The sequence below is a fragment of the Lynx canadensis genome, chromosome C1, assembly GCF_007474595.2.
Source record: "Lynx canadensis isolate LIC74 chromosome C1, mLynCan4.pri.v2, whole genome shotgun sequence".
Taxonomy (NCBI): Eukaryota; Metazoa; Chordata; class Mammalia; order Carnivora; family Felidae; genus Lynx; species Lynx canadensis.
In genome coordinates this window covers 92,296,733-92,318,910 of record NC_044310.1, presented here as the reverse complement: position 1 = coordinate 92,318,910, position 22,178 = coordinate 92,296,733, and the positions used below count along the sequence as shown (strand labels likewise).

Below are 22,178 nucleotides of genomic sequence, written 5' to 3'. Positions count from 1 at the left end.
TCTGATATAAAATAGTGGAGGCAGAGCATTGAGAGCTGGTATGGCAATTCTGTTTCATGGGGTCTACCAGACCCAGGATCCTTTCAGTTTTTTAGTTTGCCATTCTGAGGATGAATTCTTCCTTTCTTGGTCCAAACTAAAGTTCCAGTTATCATATCAAATTCTAAGCAGCAAAATTCAGTAAAGGGGGAGAGGAAAAAAGATTAACTTTATGCCAACAAGCTCTTAAGGAAGGTTCCTGCTGCCATTTACATCCCATTGGGCAGAAAGTTGGTTTCATGGCTACATCAAACTGAAAGAAAAAAGAGGCGTACACAGTCAAAAAATTCTATCACTGTGGAAAAAGGAAGAATGGATATGGGACATTTGGCAGTCTGTGCCACACGAATGTAGAAGTATAAGTCTAGGGCAGAATTACAACATTTAACCAAAGAATAAAAGTGAGAGAGGTAAGGAGGAAAACAGGATAGATGTGACTGCAGCTAATGTTGTCATTTGAGGGAGAGAGGACAGCAAGTTGAGGGATTTTTTTTTTTTAATCTGATAGTCTCTGTAGATGAAGGGAGAATGAGTATGGAGGTGGAGAAGGGGACTTAAGAAACTAGTGAGGATTCCAAAGAAGACCTCCAGATGGCCAACCGACACATGAAGAAATGCTCAACATCACTCATCATCAGGGAAATACAAATCGAAACCACAATGAGATACCACCTGACACCTGTCAGAATGGCTAACATTAACAACTCAGGCAACAATGGATGTTGGCCAGGATGTGGAGAAAGAGGATCTCTTTTGCATCATTGGTGGGAATACAAGCTGGTGCAGCCGCTCTGGAAAACAGTATGGAGGTTCCTCAAAAAATAAAAATAGAACTACCCTACGATCCAGCAATTGCAGTACTAGGCATTTATCCAAGGGATACAGGTGTGCTGTTTCGAAGGGACACACACACACCCATGTTTATAGCAGCACTATCAACAATAGCCAAAGTACGGAAAGAGCCCAAATGTCCATCGATGGATGAATGGATAAAGAAGATGTGGTATATATATATAATGGAATATTACTCAGTAATCAAAAAGAATGAAATCTTGCAATTTGCAACTATGTGGATGGTTTTATGCTAGGCAAAATTAGTCAGAGAAAGACAAATATCATATGACTTTACTCATGTGAGGACTTTAAGATACTAAACAGATGAACATAAGGGAAGGGAAGCAAACATAATATAAAAACAGAGAGGGGGACAAAAACAGAAGAGACTCTTAAGTATGGAGAACAAACTGAGGGTTACTGGAGGGGTTGTGGGAGGGGGGATGGGCTAAATGGGTGAGGGGCATTAAGGACTCTAGTCCTGAAATCATTGTTGCACTATATGCTAACTAACTTGGATGTAAATTAAAAAATAATAATTTAAAAATTTTTTAAAAAGAAACTAGTGAGGATTTGAAATAGCCTTTATAGGAGAAATTAAAAAGTTGTTTCATGATATAGAAGGGACATGGAGTAGGATTAATCATCCAGGAAGAAACTGGACACTGTGAGATTTACAGTGGCCCTAGTTCGTACTTCATTTTCCTATATATCCCCCTTCTGCCCCCGGGCAGACAATTTCTACCAAGGAAAAGCAATTGCACTTAGAGCTGCTTTGTTGACTTCTTTGCCAAGTCCAATCAAGAAGATGATATTTTCTTACTGGTGCCAAGCACAGATAAGAATTAAATGTCAAGGAAATGTCAGGTAGACATCCACTGATCAGGGATCTCTGATGGTTATGATAAAAGAAACCAGAGTTAGGCTTGTGGGTTCCAAGGTAGAGAAACTCAGGCCATCTTAAGGGGAAAAGAATTTGCAAGGATAGCCAATAACCAGACCAAAAAAAAAAAAAAAAAAGCAAAAACAAAATCCAACTGGAGTCTGCAGGAAGTAAGGGCGCTTCAGGGTGTTTAGTGTACCATCTTTTTCATTTTTTTCATTTCATCCTCATATGACAACTACGCAAGTCTTATCCCTTCTTCTAAGGATTGGACAATTCTTAGTTCTCAGTCAAAATTCTGTAAGGAGTCAGTCTGATTCACTTAGAAACTTCCCAGCAAACTTAATGGGTTGAGCCCCTTATACTAGGGGTTATCAACCAACCTAATGAATGAGGTGGGCACCCTTATGACTGTTATCTTATTCCATTGTATCACTCAGGGTCCAGTCCAAAAAGGAGACACGGGAATTTGAACTGGGAAAGTGTGATATAGAGAACTAGTACCTAGTAACAGGGGATTAATTAGTAAGGGTAAGGAGAGCTCATGAATACAGCAGTAGTGGGTATAGGAGCAGCCGATATGTCTAGGGCTGAGTCAAGTGACCCAAGTAAGGAACAAATTTGGAACAGTTTCCCTTGCAAGACTGAGAGTCTGACTTTGTTGGAGAGGGTGTGGCTGTGACCCACTGTTTGCTACTGAAGCCCAGGGCTGGAGAGGAGAGGGTGTCAACAAAACTAGTTCAGACGCAACCCACTGGGCTGTCACTGAGACTTGCTGGCAAGTGGCCCACTTAAGATTTGCTGGGAAGCTGGTGGGGGGACCAGTGCACTCGCTGGGAAACGCCCTCCCACGAGGTGCCACCGGCCCCCACACACTGCCGAAGCAAGAACACACACACAATCAGGATGAGAAGCTTTTCTTCTGCAGCATCCCTCTAGTATCCTCTACCGACAAGTTTAGTACTGTGCTAGCAGGCAAAAAGAAATGTTTGGAGCGCTGAGCCCCAGTATCACCAAGCAAAGAGAGATTCAGGAACTGAGAAGAAATAAACTGGTAACTGGTACAACCACAAATCCGTGCAGTTCCTGCACAAGGCTCAGCATAACTCAACTTCCCAGAACGGGGGTCAGACATCAGAGCATTTCATTCAGGAAGGAATGCTCACTGACCCAGTAGCTGGACTGGCTGATTGAGTCCAGCATTTAAGAAATGTCATCTATTTACTATTATTAAGGACACTGGTGACTTCAGAATTTTTTTAAAAATATAATTTATTGTCAAGTTAGCTAACATACAGCATATACAGTGTGCTCTTGGTTTTGGGGGTAGATTCCTGTGATTCGTCGCTTACACGCAACACCAGTGCTCATCCCAACAGGTGCCCTCCTCGATGCCCATCCCCCATTTTCCCCTCCCCCCACTTCAACCCTCAGTTTGTTCTCTGTATTTAAAAGTCTCTTATAGTTTGACTCCCTCTCTGAAACTATTTTCCCCCTTCCCTTCCCCAATGGTCTTCTATTAAGTTTCTCAAGTTCCACATATGAGTGAAAACATTGATCTGTGACTTCAGAATTTCTGAATAGGAGGAAAGTAGAGCGGGCAAGAGAACTTCTCTTGCATTTGCTCAGCAAGCATGTTTTCTCACTTTAATTGTATATTTACTAGGGATGTTGGGAGGCCAGGACTGGTGGAATTTGTGGGGGGAGCCACTAAATTCAGGGACCCAATGGAGAAATAATTCAGCTTCAGAATGGCCAGAACAAGTACTGACCAAGGAAAACTAGCTTTAGACTAGTGGATTTTTGGTATTTGTATGTCAGGGAAGCTTAAGTGAAGATTTCCTTGTGATGGCTTTTCTTTTCCTGGTACTTGTGATTAAAAAAAGAAAAAAAACAAAACTTCATGGTTTGTGTATATGAAATGCTTTAAGGTCAACTGTTCAAGTTGAACAAATATAACTCATTCTTTCAACAGGCTGAAAAGTAACCCGAATACTCCACCTGTGCAACAGAAATTTGACTATGAATGCTCTGAGCAACAATGGATTTTAAGTTGGCTATGAGAATAACATTTTCTTTAATGCATGCTGTCATGCTTCCAACAGTAACAAATGACAGTGATCCTAAAATGAAAAAATGCCACTTCGATAGTATTCACAAAGTACTGTTAAGATCTCACAGGATGCAGTGAAGGAATTTCAGAGACTGAGACTATCAGGAAAAGTGTTTCCTTCTCCATAAAAATACGCTCTTCCTGTAATTGGATTACTCAAGGCTGACTTCATCATTTCCATGATGGAATCAGATTGGGACCAGAACCAATTTAAAGTCCATTAATTGATCAACAGAACCAGTGAGAACTGGCCAACTAAGTCAGTTGTGTAATCAAGGCTGCACATTGGAATCAGTTGAAAATATTATAAACTGCTGTCTGGGCTCATCCCTGCCCAAATTAAAAACTATTTATATTCATATTTGACAACTCTTTGGGGGAGTACCATTAGCTTTTTTCCGTTTTACCTTTTAAGTAACAAAACAACCCCAAAGCTATTGCCTTTGGTAGACTCTCAGGAATTTAAATTTACTATTCCTTCCCAACTACTGTTCACCTAATCACAGTTTTTTTTTTAAAAAGAAAACATCACAAAAGCCCTAGGGCAACTTAGTTCTTGTGAAATTACAAGCAAGTTTTAAGAGTACTTTTATTTTTGTAGACAGGATTTGTAGCTTTCATTATATTCCTAAAAAGGAACCCATAACTCAAAGGCTAAGAACCATTGCCTTAAAGGGACAGTGCCTGGGTGGCTTAACAGGTTGTGGAACTCTTGGTTTTGGCTCTGTGCTGTGGGTGTGGAACCTGCTTGGGATTCTCTCTGCCCCTCCCCAACTCATGCACATTTTTCTCTCCAAACAAAACAAAAAACAAAACAAAACAAAACCAACCCCTCCCCCCAAACCACACTGCCTTAGAGGAGCTAAGGCACTAAAACCCACCAAACATTATAAACTGATCATCAAAATGAAAATTTTACATTCAAATTTCAAGATTGAGAATATACTAGCCCATGTATAGTATTTAATTGCAAATGGAACATTAGAAAACAGGTGAAAGACGTTAATACATGAAAAGGTAAAATCATTTCAGTAAGCTGAGAACACTGGATGGAAGCTATTTATAATTCTATCAAAAGCTTTTCAAGTTTGCTCATGTTCCAAGAAATAATTCTGAAGGGCACCTGGGTGGCTCAGTCCATTAAGCATCAAACTTTGGCTCAGGTCATGATCTCACAGCCCGTGGGTTCAAGCCCCACGTTGGGCTCTGTGCTGACAGCTCAGAGCCTGGAGCCTGTTTTAGATTCTGTGTCTCCCTCTCTCTGCCCCTCCCCTGCTCACACGCTCTAAAAAATAAATATTAAAAAAATAAAAATTTTGAGGTCTTTTTCACAGCCATTTTTCCCCAGTGTTTCAGGAAGCCTCTCTCCAAATTAAATCATCATATTTGGCAGCAATTAGTATTAACATGTTCCACCACTTATCAAAGTGTTCAAGAGCAAACTTAACATTAAAAATCATATGAAATCAAATACAGCTTGATAGTACTTTTATCTCTATCTGAAATAAATTCTTCCCACATTTTACCTAAAATACAAGGTTAAATTAATATTTCAGGAGGAACTATATTCAGGAGTAGCACCATAATTAGGTATGCTAAAAATGTTTTCAATGTACATCTCCTTTCATTACTTGAAAATACTTTTTAATTTCTATGTCACGCCAATTTACTTGAAGCTCAATTGAATAGGCATGACTGAACTTATTTAAAAGAAAAAAGTATAGCATTTTTCAGAAAGGAATTCCTTCATTTAATGAGATTTTTCTGGAGTTAGGTAGGTACAAATGTTAAGCCAATACATAAAAGGACTTGTTTGTACATTGAAATGTACTTGTTTGCCCCATTTAACACTTTTGCAAGGTGGCTTCTGAGTGCCCATCAAGCTGGCCAATATGAACAGTGAGATAAAACATGTTAATATGGTATACACTCACTTTTAGTCTTGGCACTGACTGAACAAATCACCTTGCACCTCCATTTCTTGTTCTAAGAAAAACTAGATGAGTTAATCTTATAAAAGTTACTTCAAGTCCAAATTTTAAAGGATTCTAATATGTGATCTAAGTGCAAAGTATCTCAATAAGCACCTTTGACGTGAAAACTAAGTAATCCTCCAATCCAAAGAACCACCTAGTGACACAGAGAACACCCAATGACAAAGGGAACCGCTGTTATTTAGAACCTAGTAAGGGTTACTATCAGGTATGTCCAATTCTAGTCTACACGTTTAAAATTCACTGGTCATCTGGGCACTGAGATATCTAGTCCTCTACACAAAATGGGACTCTTAACACTGTTTCAATTTCCACAACAAAAATACTTAAAAAAATGCTGACAAGTGGGGCGAAAGCCAACACCCAGAATAAAGGATTTAATCCAGTATTTATTCCACACTCATGATCGTTCTCTGTAATCAGAATACAAGTCATAAGAACAATCTATCAAATAGTTTGTTGATAATCTTAAATAATGCAGCATAGCATTACTTTTAATACTTCTCTGTTCTAGATTAAGTTTAAAAACTCAAACAGCAATCTTCATTATCAATAAAAAAAGTTTTGAATTTTAAAAAAAGGACACTATATCAAGCGGTTTCATAATTTAAGTATTTCCCATTTATAAAAATGCTTTGGAAGCTTCAGGCTTGAATCTATTTCTCTACTCATCTGCCCCACCCTCTCCCAATTTCACGTTAGTACAGGGTTGCTGCAAGAATGCTAGGCTTTAGACATTATTTTTCTCCTTTAATATAGTACTTTAAAATCTGATAAATTCAAGAAAAAAAAGATTACATGTCATGTATTTTTTCAAATAAAAAAGGAAAGCTAAGTGAATAAACTTTAGGCATACTAACAGTGTCCCTTTGAGGTAGAATGCTAAAAGGACTTTTGATCAAATCACAGCCTAATTGAAACCTCTGCATCAGAAACAAACTTGTCATGAATCTCTCTAAAGTTAACTGTGGAGAATATTAAGTGTAACATAGTAACAAGAGCCTTCCAAGATAATATACAGTGGACAAGAATGTTAATCCTACGACTGCTGCCTTCATATACACTGAAAGCACAAAATTCTCCTATAAAAGACATCCAAGATCCATTCTCAAAGTCTTTAGCATTCTATTATGAAAAGCACAGCCATGCTAACTTCAGTACACAAACCATAATCCCACACCTACAAAACAAAAATAGAATTAGTGGCAGTTTATTGCCTTATACAAATTTAACCAACATGGCAACCATGCCAAAGGAATTAAAACATTTTCAGGACATATGTACAGACTGTACATCTCAAAAACAATTAAACAATAAAAATGCAAGAACAATCTGTGCATCATGTATCAAACTCAACAATTGGGTGAAAACATCAATGCAATAAATGGGATTACAAAGGCACTTCCCTACACAAAAGAGGAAATGAAAATGCAGCCTACAGGGAGCTTGAAGAGTGCGTAACTACTGCACAATCTCAACTTGGGAGGAAGAAAAAGAAAGCAGATTTAATCAAACATTTATAGGATTCAATGTGATCCACTTTTACAAAAAAATTTTCACACAGTCTCATCTTTGTTTTTATGTTGTTTCTCTTGGCTCTCTGGTTCTATACTTTGGCTCCTTCGACGATCATGTTTGTCAGACTGGTCCTTACTATCACTGTGATCTCGTTTGTGGGAACGTTCTTTGCTTCTGCTACGCTTTCTAGATTTTTCTTTGCTGGGGCTATGTTCCCGTTTTCTTGATTTTTCAACACTGTCAGTTCTTCCTTGACTGCCACTTCTACTTCGTTTATTTGATTTTTCTTTACTTTCATTTTTATGTTTACTTGATTTCTCTTTGCTTCTGCTTCTGCTTCGTTTCCCTGCATTTCTACTTCTACTCCTACTTCTGTGTTTCCTTTCTCTGCTTCTACTCCTACTGTGTTTTTTCTCCTTTTTGGAATCCTTTTTGTCATCTCTGTGCCGCCTATCCTCTTTATCTTCTTTGTGTTTCTTCTCTTCTACCTCACCTCTACTTCTCCTTTCCTTGGACCGTTCTCTCGATCGCTCTCTCTCCTTTTCTCGGTCATTGCCTCTTTCCTTATCATAGTCACGATCTCGTCTTCTACCTCTCTCATTTTCTTTCTCTCTTTCCCGATCCCTGTCCCTTCGATCCCCTTTCCTATCCCGACTTCGACTACGACTTCTATGCCTTTCCCTGCTTCTGCTACTCCGCCTGCGTTCTAATCCCCGATCGATACTTCGGGATCTTCGCCTTTCTTTCTCCCTTTCTTTGGCTTCACGCTCTAGTCGCTGGCGTTCTTTCTCTCTTTCTAATTCTCGGTCAAAACTAGAAGACCCATGGCCCTCTCGATGATGACTTCTACTTCTTGACCTTCTTGGGGACCTCCGTGGACTCAGTGATCTCCTTGGAGACCTAATATTTAAAAAAGGAAAGAAAAACATTTCAATGAATAAAACGTATCCTAAAACTTTAACTTTCATCAGTGTTATTTATTTACATCCCCAGACTTACACAAACACGTTAGGAACAATTAAAGGCCTTGAAAGGCAGAAAATGACCTTTTGGGGTTAAAGTGACAAACCCATAAAATGAACAGCATAAAAGCTGACTAACATGAACAGCATAAAATTTCCTACGAATTTGCCACTGATTTCCAAGGACCTTTGTATAAAGCCTATTTTTAAAGTAATTCAAGGAGTTACATTACCTCGAACGCCTGCGTTCAACATGTCTGTCTATTTCCTCAGCGCCTTCCTTCCCATCTTTTTTGATTTTTCTAGGCCGAGTTTTAATCTGTTGATCAATATTCTTCTGAACTGGAACTGGAATTCTTGGAAACAGGGTAGAAAACCACTCCAGCTTTGTGAGAAAAGACCGTAGCATTTCTCCAATGGTCATTACACAGCCTCCACCAGCCTTCACATCTAGGTCCTACAAAAACACAAAAGATACCCTAGCCGTCAAAAAAAAAAAAACAATTTCAATACGTATGTGAATACTATAAAAATATTACCATCTTTGGAATCTCAAATACAAAAAATTCTAACAGAAAAATTTTAATTTGTGTACCCTACTAATCTGGCAATGAACGATACAGAGAAATATTTGGGCTTAGTGTGTGCATGCAGGTGAGAACAAATCCTGCAGCCTCGTGGGCATAAAGAGCACTGAGCTCACTCAGTTAAAAGGAGTATGAAACAGCCCCTTAGGTTACTAAACTCTGTGGAACAATAAACTTAAACTAATATTCCACATACCTACTAAGTACGTATTTCTTTCTGTGGACACGTCTGCACACATCATTCCTAGCACTGTAGCCTAACTACACGTATGAACTACTTCAGACAATCGTGTCTAAAGATATCTTTTAACAGCTCTAATATAAAATGAAGCCCTAATAAAACTGGAAGCAATAGCAAACCAACTGCCATGAAGCAGTGAGGTTTCTAATTTAGAGTTATGTAGAAAATAAATAAATGAACAAATAATTGGAAACGCATAATCCATGATGACCATTGTCTCTGAAAAGGGTCATTACCGCATGAAGGCCTTCTTGCTATGCCCTCTCACAGCTCAGGACATGTTAGTCAGCTATTGTCAGTCCCAAACCTATAGTGCAAGCACACAAGGAAAGTGAGATTTGTTATCTAAACAGGAAAACAAGAGCTAAAGGTAAAACTGCTTGCACTCACACACATTTAAGTGTTCAGATATACAGTATTTCCAAATATAATCGCTGCAGATATCTAAGGAAGAAAACAATAAGTTAGCTTAAATAGAGATCCTCAGGTTTGTAAATACAATAAAAAACAGATTAAATAGAAGCATTCAGAAACAAACCTAATACAATACCAATCATAAAGAGGAACATGCTTTTTAAATATAGAAGAGAGAAGTGCTTTGGCCTGAAAAATCTCATCTAAAAAGAAAAACAATTTTAAAGATTGTGATTTATCACCTAGTATGTTTTTTGCTTCTCCAAAAATACAAACAATTCAGTAAACAGCCCCCATCAAAAAAATGCAGAGAAAAATTCTCATTGTCTATCTACACTAGTGAGATTTTTTTTTAGGTGTGCACGAATTAACAAAAACACACTAGAAAAATCTCTATTAGAATGACCCTTTAATAAATCCTTTGAATAAATGTTTTAAATAGGACTACTGGAACATAGCACTCAAAGTTTACTTTACGGACCTTATAATACAAAATGGTGGGAGCTTATGTATAGACAATACAGGTATGTTTTAAGTACCTTTTGAGATCTTGGACTTCATTGTGTAAGCATATCAATATATATGTATATATATGATTTAAATCTGACATAATTACGATTCCCAAAGTAACTTTTACTTTCTGAATGTATGTAACAAGCTCAACCTTGTTAAGCTTGAATGGTAAACTAGATTTATAATTAAATAACAAAAAGGGGCGCCTAGCTGACTCAGTCAGAAGAGTATGCGACTCTTGATCTCAGGCTCATGAATTCAAGTCCTACGCTGGGTGTAGAGCTTGCTTTAAAAATTTTTTTTAGTTAAAAAAACCTAAAGTACAAATTTTAAAAAAGGGTTTTTTTCTGGCTTTATAAATATGCATAGTATATCAGGAGTCAGAAAGCTAGAATTCAAATATTTTGATCATCTTGAATAAGTCATCTAAATTCTCACCCTATTTAACTCCCACTCAGCTCTTTGACTCTGCACTTCTATGCAAGTGGGAGTATTAACATGTGCAAGAAGTTAGAGCATAAAGAACTGAAAAGTTCCAGAAGAAGAAAGTGCTATAATTAGTATTGTATGCGCAGGTCTTAACGCCTCAATCTTGAGCATGGCCTACTTAAAAAGTCACTATCAACTGCACAGGTCAAATCAATGCAATATACAAAACGTAATTAGAAAGAATAAATTTTCAATTGTTACCAAAACACACTTAAACAGTTAAGAAATAAGAAAAATAAATTTAAGAAACTTAACCTAAGGTATATAAAGTCCACGAAGTCTTAGTAAAAGGACATTCATTCCAAAAGTATGAGTAAAATAAATTTAACTACAGAAAATTCTGAAAAACACTAAGCGTCCAATAAATAAAAGATATTAAAAACATGAGAATAATCAGAAGAAAACTAATTATTACCCTTGTTGACATACCTCTTCATCATCAAGGAAGGATTCAAACCAGTCCCATAGATCTGTAGGGGGCTGTGTGTACCTAGAATAACAAAAGATTGATTAGGCTATGTGATTTAAAATGACATATTTAATAGAAACGTAGATAAATGCATGCTTACCTTATATACATAAATCCAAGAGCTCTAATATATGGAGAGTCCGTGTGTGTTATGAGACCCATCACTTGCTTGCGAGTTAACTTCAGGGTAAATAATTTGTATAACAGGCAGAAAGCTGTAGAAACTATTCCTCCTGTTCCAACACCTCGAACCTTTAGGAGAAACAGTTAAGATAAAATAGTAAATTAACAGAGACATTTGACACCAATGATTCATCCCATTAGGTATTAATAACAAGATATAATCCAGAACTGAGAATGGAGCTTTAATAAATAGTAACTTTTCTAACCCCATTCACCAGACACTTGAATTTAGATCAAAACAAAAAAACAAACTTCTAAGCTTTGTCAACTGCCATTTGGGTAACTGTCAGACTTTTAGTTTCCTAAATATCAACTTAGTTATCAGACACAGAAAAACTGAAAAATGCACGTACTTCTACTTACCCCTCCGCACATCCCCGTTTGGCCCGCTGTTTTCCTGCTTCCTTTCTCCCAAGGTTCAACATGTGTGACCTGAAATAGAAAAGAGGAACACAACAAACATTCATACTTTGAATTTTTTTTAAAACCATGATTAAAGTAAACCCAATTCCATATCAGAGCAGCTTCTTCCAAATGTTTGGAAGTTGGGTATTCTGACATGATGCATGTATTTTGTTTAAAATCTTTTAAACTTTAAAACATCTTTTAAAAACTGCTTAGATTTTAAAGAGCACCAATAAAACTGCCAGGGCTTAACAAAACCTCAACAGCTTTATGAGCAGAGATTCCATTAAAATAGCTTTGTAGAGAGTGGATACGTGTGGAGCCAAGAGATTTCTAGTAGTCTCATGTACTTGTAAAAAATATTTGGTAACAAATCAACTTTGTATCTTATTATGAGTTGCCTAAAAAAATAAAAATTCTCATTTTAAATTGGATTTAAGGCTCCAATTTAAATAAAAAGGATCAAGATAAATAAATAAAATGAATACATAAATACATAAATAGAATCAATGAAGTTTTAGTATTTATTTCAAAAAAAATTCTTCAACACCCTTGATAATTTTATGGTGGTTTAAAATTTTACATTATAAAACAAATGACTTGGAAGTATGTACGTTAAAACAGTAACAAGTTACTTGTAATGCAAAATTATGGAACTTTGTATGTTTTGGTTTTTTTTTTTTACCATGAACAGGCATTATGTTCATTCCTGATTAAAGATGAAATTACAAGGACCACGCCTACACAGATCATTCTCGTTAGTGTGTGATTTATTTTCAGCCTAATTACATGAACCAAGTCAATTTTCCCCATAATATAAACTGCCAAAAAACTGAGTGTGACTAGTCATTCATTATATTAAGTGTAATCGATACAATATCGTCTTTGTTGAAGTGAGTACCCTATAAAAACCACATACTTTACCTAAAAATAGCAAAGAACGAATATTAACTCAATAACATATAACTCAAGGTGTTTTGGAAAAATAAGATCCATATTTAGTCTAAAATAAAAACAAAATTAAACCCTGTTCTTTCACTATGCATTTCTAAAACTGTATTTTAACTCATCCATGATTACATTTTATAATCTTTTTCAGTGGCTTCAGACAGAAAAGCACGCATTTAGAGCTCTACACTATTTTCCTCAGCACTGCTTTACTATTTCATTTCGTTCCCCCAGTTTGCTATATTAAAGATGTTTCAACTCCTTCCCGGCTAGCCAAAGGGGTGGATGCAAGACAAAATCCGACTTAAAACTAGAAGCATACATATTTCAGTAATTATTTGATCTGGACATCTTGATAACAAAACCTGGGTCTTTAATTTTACAACTAAATTTAAATTATCTCTACTATAATCTTAAGTTTTCAAAACACAGTATTTGAAATTTGAAAACAAACTTTTCCTCTATCACAGTAACATTTGCCTGTATTATTAAACAGAACCTGCCACAAAAAGGGCAGGAACCCAATTTTCAATTGTTTGAAGTTTACTACACAAAGCTAAGAATTAAATATTCACCATACTGTATTCATGCTGAAAAAGGCCTTACCTTTTTAAAAGCTAAAAAAAACCTAGTTCACAGTATTACAATTACTTACAATACTCTTGTAAAAGGATAACAAAATTTCAGTGTATTTTACATACCCAAGGTTGAACTGTATTCTCAAAATATGTTTTCTATAAAAAAACTACTATCTCAAATCCTTTGATAACCTAATCACTTGGGGGGGGGGGGTAGATTGTGGATAAAATATAACCTAAAAGCAAATAAAGAGAATTTCCTTTTGTTAACACCTCTACAGATATGTTCAGACCACAGAAAATACTTTATGTGGTCTGTCAAGTGTTTTCAGAGTCAAATAAACAAAATGGATGGTATTTTATTAGATGCTCTAGCTAAAATATTTAAAGGATATTAATTCTATTATTAATATTCCTTAAAATATTAATTAACCGTAAGAGGCCTGGAAGATATTTTTAAACTATATAATTTGCAGGTAAGTGGAGGAAACCTATCTAGTTGGTGAAGAAAAGCCCAAAACCAATGGCCAAAAAATACCTAAATAGCCGTTCATTTAACCAGGGAAATGCATTTATGGCGATTGAGCATGATTAATAGTGCATACCTCTACCTGCGACCCTGGGCTGCTCCGAGCCTCGCTGCAAGACTGAGTCAATCCTGCTAACGAAACAAGAACTGAGACAAGAGTGCAGTGAGGAGGCGCCAGGTGAGCTCCCCAGCACAGCCAAGCCAGCACCGACCCTGCCGCAGAAGCCCAGGGCCCAGATAATTCTAAATAAGCCCAATGCACAAGTTACTGAGACCACTTACTCCTGACTTCCTGCTGGGAAAATTTCCAGGCCTTCTTCTGCACACCTCTTGCACTGGCTCCTCTCCACCCTCAACCCTCCCACCCCCACCCGCAACACGCACTGACCATTTCCCTGTCTGGATCGGATAGAGAATACCAACAACACGAGGCCAACACTGTAGTCTATACACGCCCTGGCCCAGGGTGAGCGGGAGAAGCACCAACAAGTTGGTGCTGAGTAGATGCACGTCAAAAAGAATAATTTTAAAGCTGTAAACTGGAGAGGATGGTTACTCTTTTCTACCCTCCCATCCAACTCCCCCCAGGGGTGGGCAGGAGGTTGCGGGAGGAGAGTTCGATAGCGGCGGGCTCTCCCAGCCCTAAAAATCTGAAAAAGAAATGAGAGGGCGGCCCCCATTTGACCCCTCCCTGGCAGACTACTCGCCACCGCTCCCCCTCCCCACCTTCCCGCACCTACAAATGCTCAGACCTCAAGGGCTGCCTCCGCCCAACCGTATACCTTCCTCCGAGCTTAACCCGACCGCCCCCTGGCCCCCCAGGCCAAGACTCTTCGTACCTTAAAGTAGATCTCGTCCACCACCTCGTGGTAGGTCTTGAGCTCGTAGAGCTGCACTTTGAAATAAGGCGACGACAGGATATTGGTCAAGATCATGGGGTTGAGGTTCATAGTCTTCTCGTTGCCCCACAGCGGCAGCACATTTCCCTGCTTGCCCGAGACCGCCGGCTTGGTGGCGCCACCGCCGCCGCACTGCTGCTGCTGCTGCTGGGCCGCGGCTGCGGCCGCCTGGTGCTGCGGCTGCGAGTTGCCTGTCAGCGCGGGGCTGTTGTTAGCCATGTTGCGGCGGAAGGAAGGAGGGAGGGAGAAGGGAGGGGGAGGGGGGCCAAGCTCGATCTCGCTCTTCGGGACAACGGTCCGGGACCCTACTCCATGGAACGCCGTCGGGAGAGGGGACCGCCTCGCTGTCCCCCGGCTGGGTGAGGGAGGGCAACGAGGACGCCGACGAATGGACGCTGGATCGAGAGCAAACGCCGAAACGCGAGCTGCGAGAACTCCCGGCAGAAGGCGAGCCGGCGGCCACGGAGCGCGATCTCTTCCGCCAACTGCCCCTGGGAACAAGATGGCGGGCCCGGCGGAAGTGACGCCTCACGCCCCAGAGTTCCAAGATGAGCCGGGAGCCAATCAGAGACGCCCAGCTGGGCTGGAAATTCCTCTTCCTAGTTCCGCACGTTCCGTGCACGCTGAGGTCCCCTCGGTGGTCACCGGTCCCAGACTCGGGAGATTTCCCCTGGGAATCTAGGAGTCAGGGGAAGGGGTTATAGGTTCAGTTCCTATGCTTTAGGATCTGGGCTGCGGTCCCAGTTTCTCCTCTTGAAAGCCGGACAGGAAAGGGTTCGCATGGATATATGCTTGCGAATTCGTGACTCTGACTTCTGCGAAGTACCTTCGTCTCTTGAGTTCAGTTTTAAGATTCTCTGTAAGGAAGGATGATCAGGACTTTATTCCTCCATGTGATTCCGATGCAATTGTTACATCTTTCTGTCTGCCGGCTGTAGGGTACGACCGGAGGATTTATTGTTTGAACCTAAATTTATTCAGCTGTAAGATTGGAAAATGTGCTGGGCTGTTAAAACATCTGAACATTAAAAGAGAGACGGTACTTGTAGCGACTAGTAGAGTACTCCAAGTATGTGTTAGGTGACTTTTCTTTCCTCCTTACTCGAGTTAGTTCATTATGCGGATGCATTCTGAGTGGTAAACATTGGGCGAGGAATTGACGGGGTGGGGGATGGGGTTGAGGAGGCGGGAGGTGTAAAAATGAGTCAGAAATCGGTCTTGTCTCTCAGAAGCTATTGTTAACCTAGAGAGATTCCTGGTATTTGGAGTTAAGAGAAAGCTGCGAAAAGCACTTAAGTTTCTACAGATGCTGTCAGGCTGCTCAGCTTTATCAGCAGAGATCACCCTGAGGATATGTAGAAGCAGGAAAGATCAGGTTTGTTAGAGCGAAAATAGCCCAGTTACAGGAGCAGGGAAATAACGCTTATGGGAGGGAGAGTAATGGCCTGGTTGGAATTGGGCCACTGTTTAGTGCCTGGAATGCCAAGTTGAAACATTAGGAATTTAATGATGTTTAAATCCAAGGGCTACATAATTAAACCCCTAAATCTACTTTTAGATGCTAATATTCCTAATATTCTCTGGCTCCAATCCATTCTTCAGTACTCTTCAGAGTACTGCCAGACTCTTTGTTACAAAAGTACAAAACCCCTCCTCAAAACCTTGGATGGCTTACTTAGTGACATCCCAATTGCCAAAATTCAATGACTTTTTCATTCTTCATCCTATATGATTTCTGTGGCACTTTTTTTTTAAAGTTTTATTTGTTTAATCTCTATACCCAACGTGGGGCTTGACCTCAGGACCCAAGATTGAGTCTCATGCTCTTTGGACTAAGCCAACCAGGAGCCCCTGTGGCACTTTTTATCATTTACTCTTTCCTAGAAACTATTGGGGTTGGAAGTTTGAAAGTGGAGATCTTTACTTTCAGTGGCCTAGACACTGAGGAGGGGAAAGGGTAAGAGAGAAACCTTGGGAAAAATCCACACCTGGTTGAAGATGAACCAGCAGGAGACTGAAGATAAAGCAGTAGGAGGTAAACTGGGAGACCATAATATGACAATGCAAGGAAAGATAAATGATAAATGAAGGGTTGGAGTGACTAATAGAGTTAGTACATGAATGATCATCCTTTATTTTACATTAAAGAAATGAAGCTTTGAGAGAAGCGGGTTTCACTTCCTAGTAAATCTTGTTTTTCTATACATTAGTTTATACCAATGCACTCTCCAAGGAAAACTGATGATCTCAATCTCTAATGAATTACCAAGTTAAAAATACAACGGAAAAGGGGTGCCTGGGTGGCTCAGTCGGTTAAGCATCTGACATTGGCTCAGGTAACAATCTCACAGTTCATGAGGTCGAGCCCTGCTTCTGTGCTTTCAGCACAGAGCCTGGAGCCTGCTTCTGATTCTGTCTCCCTCTCTCTCTGCCCCTCCCCCCCCCTCGCACTCTCTTCCTCTCTTTCTCCCTCTCAAAAATAAATAAACATAAAAAAAATACAATTAAAAAGAATTTTGAGGGGTGCCTGGTAAGCCTCTGACTTCAGCTCAGGTCATGATCTCACAACTCTTGAGTTCAAGCCCCTTTTTGGGCTCTTTGCTGTCAGCACAGAGCTTGCTTCAGATCCTTGGTCTCCCTCTCTCTCTGTCCCTTCTCTCCCCCCCCCCCAAAATAAATAAAATTAAATAACATTAAAAATTTTTTTAAAAAAGAAAAAGAATTTTGAACCCAGTTTTTCCTTTACGTGTATTTTTCTTCCTTTTTTAAGACTTCTTTCCTTTTTGTTTTTATTTACTTTTAAAGATTCTATTTATTTAAAAAAATTTTTTTTCATGTTTATTTTTGAGAGAGCGCGTGCACATGTTAGCACAAATGGTGGGAGGGGCAGACAGAGAGAGAGGAGACACAGAATCCAAAGCAGGCTCCAGGCTCCACACTGTCAGTGCAGAGCCTATCCAGGGCCTTGAACTCACAAACTGAGATCATGACCCAAGCCGAAGTCAGATGCTTAATTGACAAATCCACCCAGATGCCCCTAAAGATTTTATTTTTAAGCAATCTCTGCACCCAACATGTGTCTCGAACCCACAACCTCAAGTTCAAGAGTCACATGCTCTAGTGAATTAGGTTGCCAGGCAGACAGGTGTTTTTCTGTTTGGATAATAAGTTTATTGAATTTTTCTAGTGACACTCCCAATTGCCAAATTCTATGATCTTTTTTATTTTTTACTGTTTATTTATTTAGAGGGGGAGAGAGAGAATTCGAGCAGGGGAGAAGCAGAGAGATGGCACAAGAGAGAATCCCAAGCAGGTTCCATACTGTCAACACAGACAGAGCCTGATGGGGTTTGAACTCACAAACCGTGAAATTACGACCTGAGCCGAAATCAAGAGTCAGACACTCAACTGACTGAGCCACCCAGGTACCCCCCCAAATTCTGTGATGTTTTAATAATTCCTTACTATATGGGGGTGCTTGGGTGGCTCAGTCAGTTGAATGGCTTTTTTTTTTTAATGTTTATTTATTTTGAGAGCGAGAGAGAGAGAGAGAGAGAGAGAAGGAGGCAGGGAGGGGCAGAGAGAGAGGGAGACACAGAATCCTAAGCAGGCTCCAGGTATGACTGTTGATCTCAGATCTTGATCTCAGGGTTGTGAGTTTGAGCTCCGTTTGTGCTGGGCATGAAGCCTACTTAAAGTAAAATTAAAAAATAAAAATAATAAAATAAATAAAAATTCCCTAAAACATATGATCTAGTCTTAAACACTCATTTACCCCTAGACTCTAATTTAATGAGCTCAGTAGAGGTTGAGGTTTAATGTCTAAGTCTCAGTAGCACCAAACTAAGGGAGCCAGGTATTATGATAAAATGCTTAGCACAGTCAATGACTCCTACAACAGCCTGAAGATATTACTATTATTCCTCATTAAAAATTAACCATTCATATTTAAATTAGAAACACTACACTGCATATAGATAAAGCAGGTAAGTCTGGTTTGATCTGTTTTGACATGTGCACACCCATTGTCTTAGTCCATTCATGCTGTTATAACAAAATAGCGCAAACTGGGTAGCTTATAGAAGTAATTTATTTCTCACAGTTCTGACTAGTAGTCCAAGATCAAGGGACATGCTCTTCCTGGTTCATAGTTGGCACCGTCTAGCTATAGTCACATGGTTGAAAGGGTGGGGAACCTCCTGGGGTCTTTTTTATAAGAGCACTAATCTAATCTCATGAATGTGGGCTCTACCCTCATGAATTAAATACCTCTCCAAGACCTCACCTCCTAATAGGTTACTTTGGAGGTTAAAATTTCAACACATTGGGGCCCCTGGGTGGCTAAGTCTGACTTCAACTCAGGTCATGATCTCCTGGTTTGTGAGTTTGAGCCCTGCATTGGACTCTCTGCTGTTGGCACAGAGCCCAATTCAGATCCTCTCCCCCTCCTCTGATTGTTCTCTCTCTCTTTCTCTCAAAATAAATAAGTAAACTTAAAAAAACAGTAAAAAAAAAAAAAGAATTTCAACACATGAATTTTGCAGGGATACATTCAGACCACAGCAGTCATTGTCATCACCACAATCAAGATAACACATCACTTCCAAAAGTTCTCATGCCTTTTTCTATTTTTCTAATCCATCTCTCTCTCCAACTCCATCCCCAGGCAGTCATTTTCTGTCAGTTTGCATTATCTTCTATTTTGAAGTTACTTCAAATATTTTGCCCATATCCTTATGTGGTTATTGGTCTTCCTATTGAGTTGGAAGAATTCTTCATATGATCTGAATATAAGTCCTTTGTCTAATATGTGTTTTGCAAGTATTTTCACGTAGTCTGTGGCTTGCCTTTTAATTTTCTTAATGGTGGCTTTCAAAGAGCAAACGGTTTTTTATTCTAATGAAATCCAAGTTACCAAATTTTTGTTTTGCTTATGATTCGCACTTTTTATGTTTAAGAACTATCAACGCTAAGGTGGCCATGACATTCTCTTATGTTTTCTAAAAGTTTTATAGTTTGGGGTTTTTTTTTTTATTTTTTTTTAACGTTTATTCATTTTTGAGAGACAGAGAGAGACAGAGCATGAGTGGGGAAGGGGCAGAGAGAGAGGGAGACACAGGATCTAAAGCAGGCTCCAGGCTCTGAGCTGTCTGCACAGAGCCTGACATGGGGCTCGAACTCACAAACTGCGAGATCATGACCTGAGCAGAAGTCAGACATTCAACCGACTGAGCCACCCAGGTGCCCCTATAGTTTGGATTTTGACACTTAGGTCCGTGATCCATTTTGAGTTACTTTTTGCCTACAGTGTGAGATAGTTGGTTTTCACTCTCCCTCCCCCCCCCCCAGAGATATTCAAGTGATCCAGTACCATTTGTTGAAAAGACTTCTTTCCGTATTGAATTGCTTTAACATCTTTGTCAAAAATTAATGGACACACCATGTATAGCTCTGTGTCTGTTCTGTTGATCCTTATGTTTGTCTTTTCACCAATACCCAACTATCCTGATTACGGTGGCTTCATAGCAAGTTTTGAAGTTGAGTAGGTTAAATCTTCCAACTTCATTCTTCTTTTTAAAATTGCTTTGGTTACTCTAGGACCTTTATGTTTCCATCAATTTCTTAAAAAAAAAAAAAAGCCTGGCATGTCGGCATGTAGTAGTTGCTCAATAAATATGTATACTTCACTAATAAACAAGTAAAGAGGTAAAATAATTGCCATGTGTAACTAAAATAAATGTTCTGGCATTTTGAACAATTTACTGTTTAGAACAACTACAAATCTAGGGGTGCATGGGTGGCTCAGTTGGTTAAGTGTCCGAATCTTGGTTTCAGGGTCATAAGTTTCAGCCCCATGCTGGGTGTAGAGATTACTTAAAAAACAATTATTAGAGTTAACTAGGCATATAAAAGGGAAAGGATATTCAGTTAGGGCTAGACTGTGCAAAGGTTCTGAGGCATGAAAGAACAAATGATGTATTCGGGGAAGTCTTTGTGACTATTATACTACTTAAATTTTTTTCAAGGGTGATATGAAAAATTGGTACAGTCATACAAATGAATACATAATCCTGATTATAATGTAATAATCTGATTTGTCACCTTCAGCCACCAGAGGGAGGGTCTTTCAGTGAATCATTCCCAGCACTAGGCATAGGGATGGACACATAATAGGTACTAAGTAAATAGTTAAAATCATTTTTCTTTTTCTTTTTTTTAAATTTTTTTAACGTTTATTTATTTATTTATTTATTTTTAAATTTTTTTTTAACGTTTATTTATTTTTGAGACAGAGAGAGAGAGAGAGAGCATGAACGGGGGAGGGGCAGAGAGAGAGGGAGACACAGAATCGGAAACAGGCTCCAGGCTCCGGGCTGTCAGCACAGAGCCCGACGCGGGGCTCGAACTCACAGACCGCGAGATCGTGACCTGGCTGAAGTCGGACGCTCAACCGACTGCGCCACCCAGGCGCCCCTAACGTTTATTTATTTTTGAGACAGAGAGAGACAGAGCATGAATGGGGGAGGGTCAGAGAGAGGGAGACACAGAATCCGAAACAGGCTCCAGGCTCTGAGCTGTCAGCACAGAGCCCGACGCGGGGCTCGAACTCACAGACTGTGAGATCATGACCTGAGCCGAAGTCGGCCGCCTAACCGACTGAGCCACCCAGGCGCCCCAAAATCATTTTTCTTCTCACAATATTTCTGACATCAAATGTGTGGTTTCACCCCCACCCCCACCCCTACCTTCTGCCTGGATATACACACCAACCAATTTTCAAACTCTTTAGACACTGACTAGATATTCTACAATTTAAATCAATTCTGGCACTAACTACTCAGAATTAGCACAGACTATGGGTTAAGGGCTCACTCCCACAAAACTGCCCCAATTTCAGACAAAATTACAAATAGCGGGGCCCCAGGTTACATATACTTTTGTCCTTTGGATACAAATTGGGAGTTCCCTTGACCCCCTCTTCAGGTTTGACAATTTGCTATCATAGCTCTCTGAATTCAGGGATATACTAGTTGCTGTTATAAATGACACTTAAAGGATGTTATCTTTCATTTATTTTTTTTAAGGATGTTATCTTTTAATATAAGGGATACAAATGATGAGCCAGATGAAGAAGTGACAGGACAAGGTCCAGAAGGGTCTCAAGTGCAGCAGCTTCTATCCCAGAGGAATTTGGAGTGTACTACCCTATCAGCACATGGATGTGTTCAGCAACTTGGGAACTCTTTGAAACTCATTACTTAGCATTTTTTAATAGAGTTTCTATTAAATTGACATTATTGATTATATCATTGGCCATGAATGTCAAGGATGGGACTGAAAGTTCCAGCCCTCTAATCATGTCATTTGGTTTATCTGGCAATCAGCTCCCACCTGATGCTATCTGGGGTCCTATCTAGAGTCATCTTATTAGCATACAAAAAGGCACCTTGGGAGCACCTGGGTGACTCTGTTGGTTAAGTGTCTGACTTTGGCTTAGGTCATGATCTCATGGTTCTGATTGAGACCTGCATTGGGCTAGTTGCTGTAGGTGGGAGCCCACTTTGGATCCCCTGCCTCCC

General features: G+C 39.5%; 1 protein-coding gene across 1 annotated transcript; it reads right to left on the bottom strand.

Annotated features, from left to right (window-relative positions):
- Positions 1-6,232: 6,232 nt before the first annotated feature.
- Positions 6,233-15,092, bottom strand: PRPF38B (pre-mRNA processing factor 38B). Its single transcript, XM_030327817.1, has 6 exons — positions 14,539-15,092; positions 11,603-11,671; positions 11,157-11,308; positions 11,017-11,077; positions 8,577-8,800; positions 6,233-8,281 (listed from the first exon to the last, which is right to left on the bottom strand). Exons 1-6 carry the CDS (start codon positions 14,815-14,817, stop codon positions 7,420-7,422), a joined length of 1,647 nt encoding a protein of 548 aa, XP_030183677.1. The 5' UTR covers positions 14,818-15,092; the 3' UTR covers positions 6,233-7,419.
- Between the last annotated feature and the right edge of the window lie 7,086 nt (positions 15,093-22,178).

Bases quoted from the DNA above. Each gene is read 5' to 3' on its own strand.
- PRPF38B (XM_030327817.1), bottom strand. From the start codon at position 14,817: ATGGCTAACAACAGCCCCGCGCTGACAGGCAACTCGCAGCCGCAGCAC. The intron at 11,672-14,538 runs GTACGAAGAGTC...TTTCTATTTCAG, and splicing joins TGGACGAGATCTACTTTAAG to GTCACACATGTTGAACCTTG. The intron at 11,309-11,602 runs GTAAGTAGAAGT...TTTCTCCTAAAG, and splicing joins AAACGGGGATGTGCGGAGGG to GTTCGAGGTGTTGGAACAGG.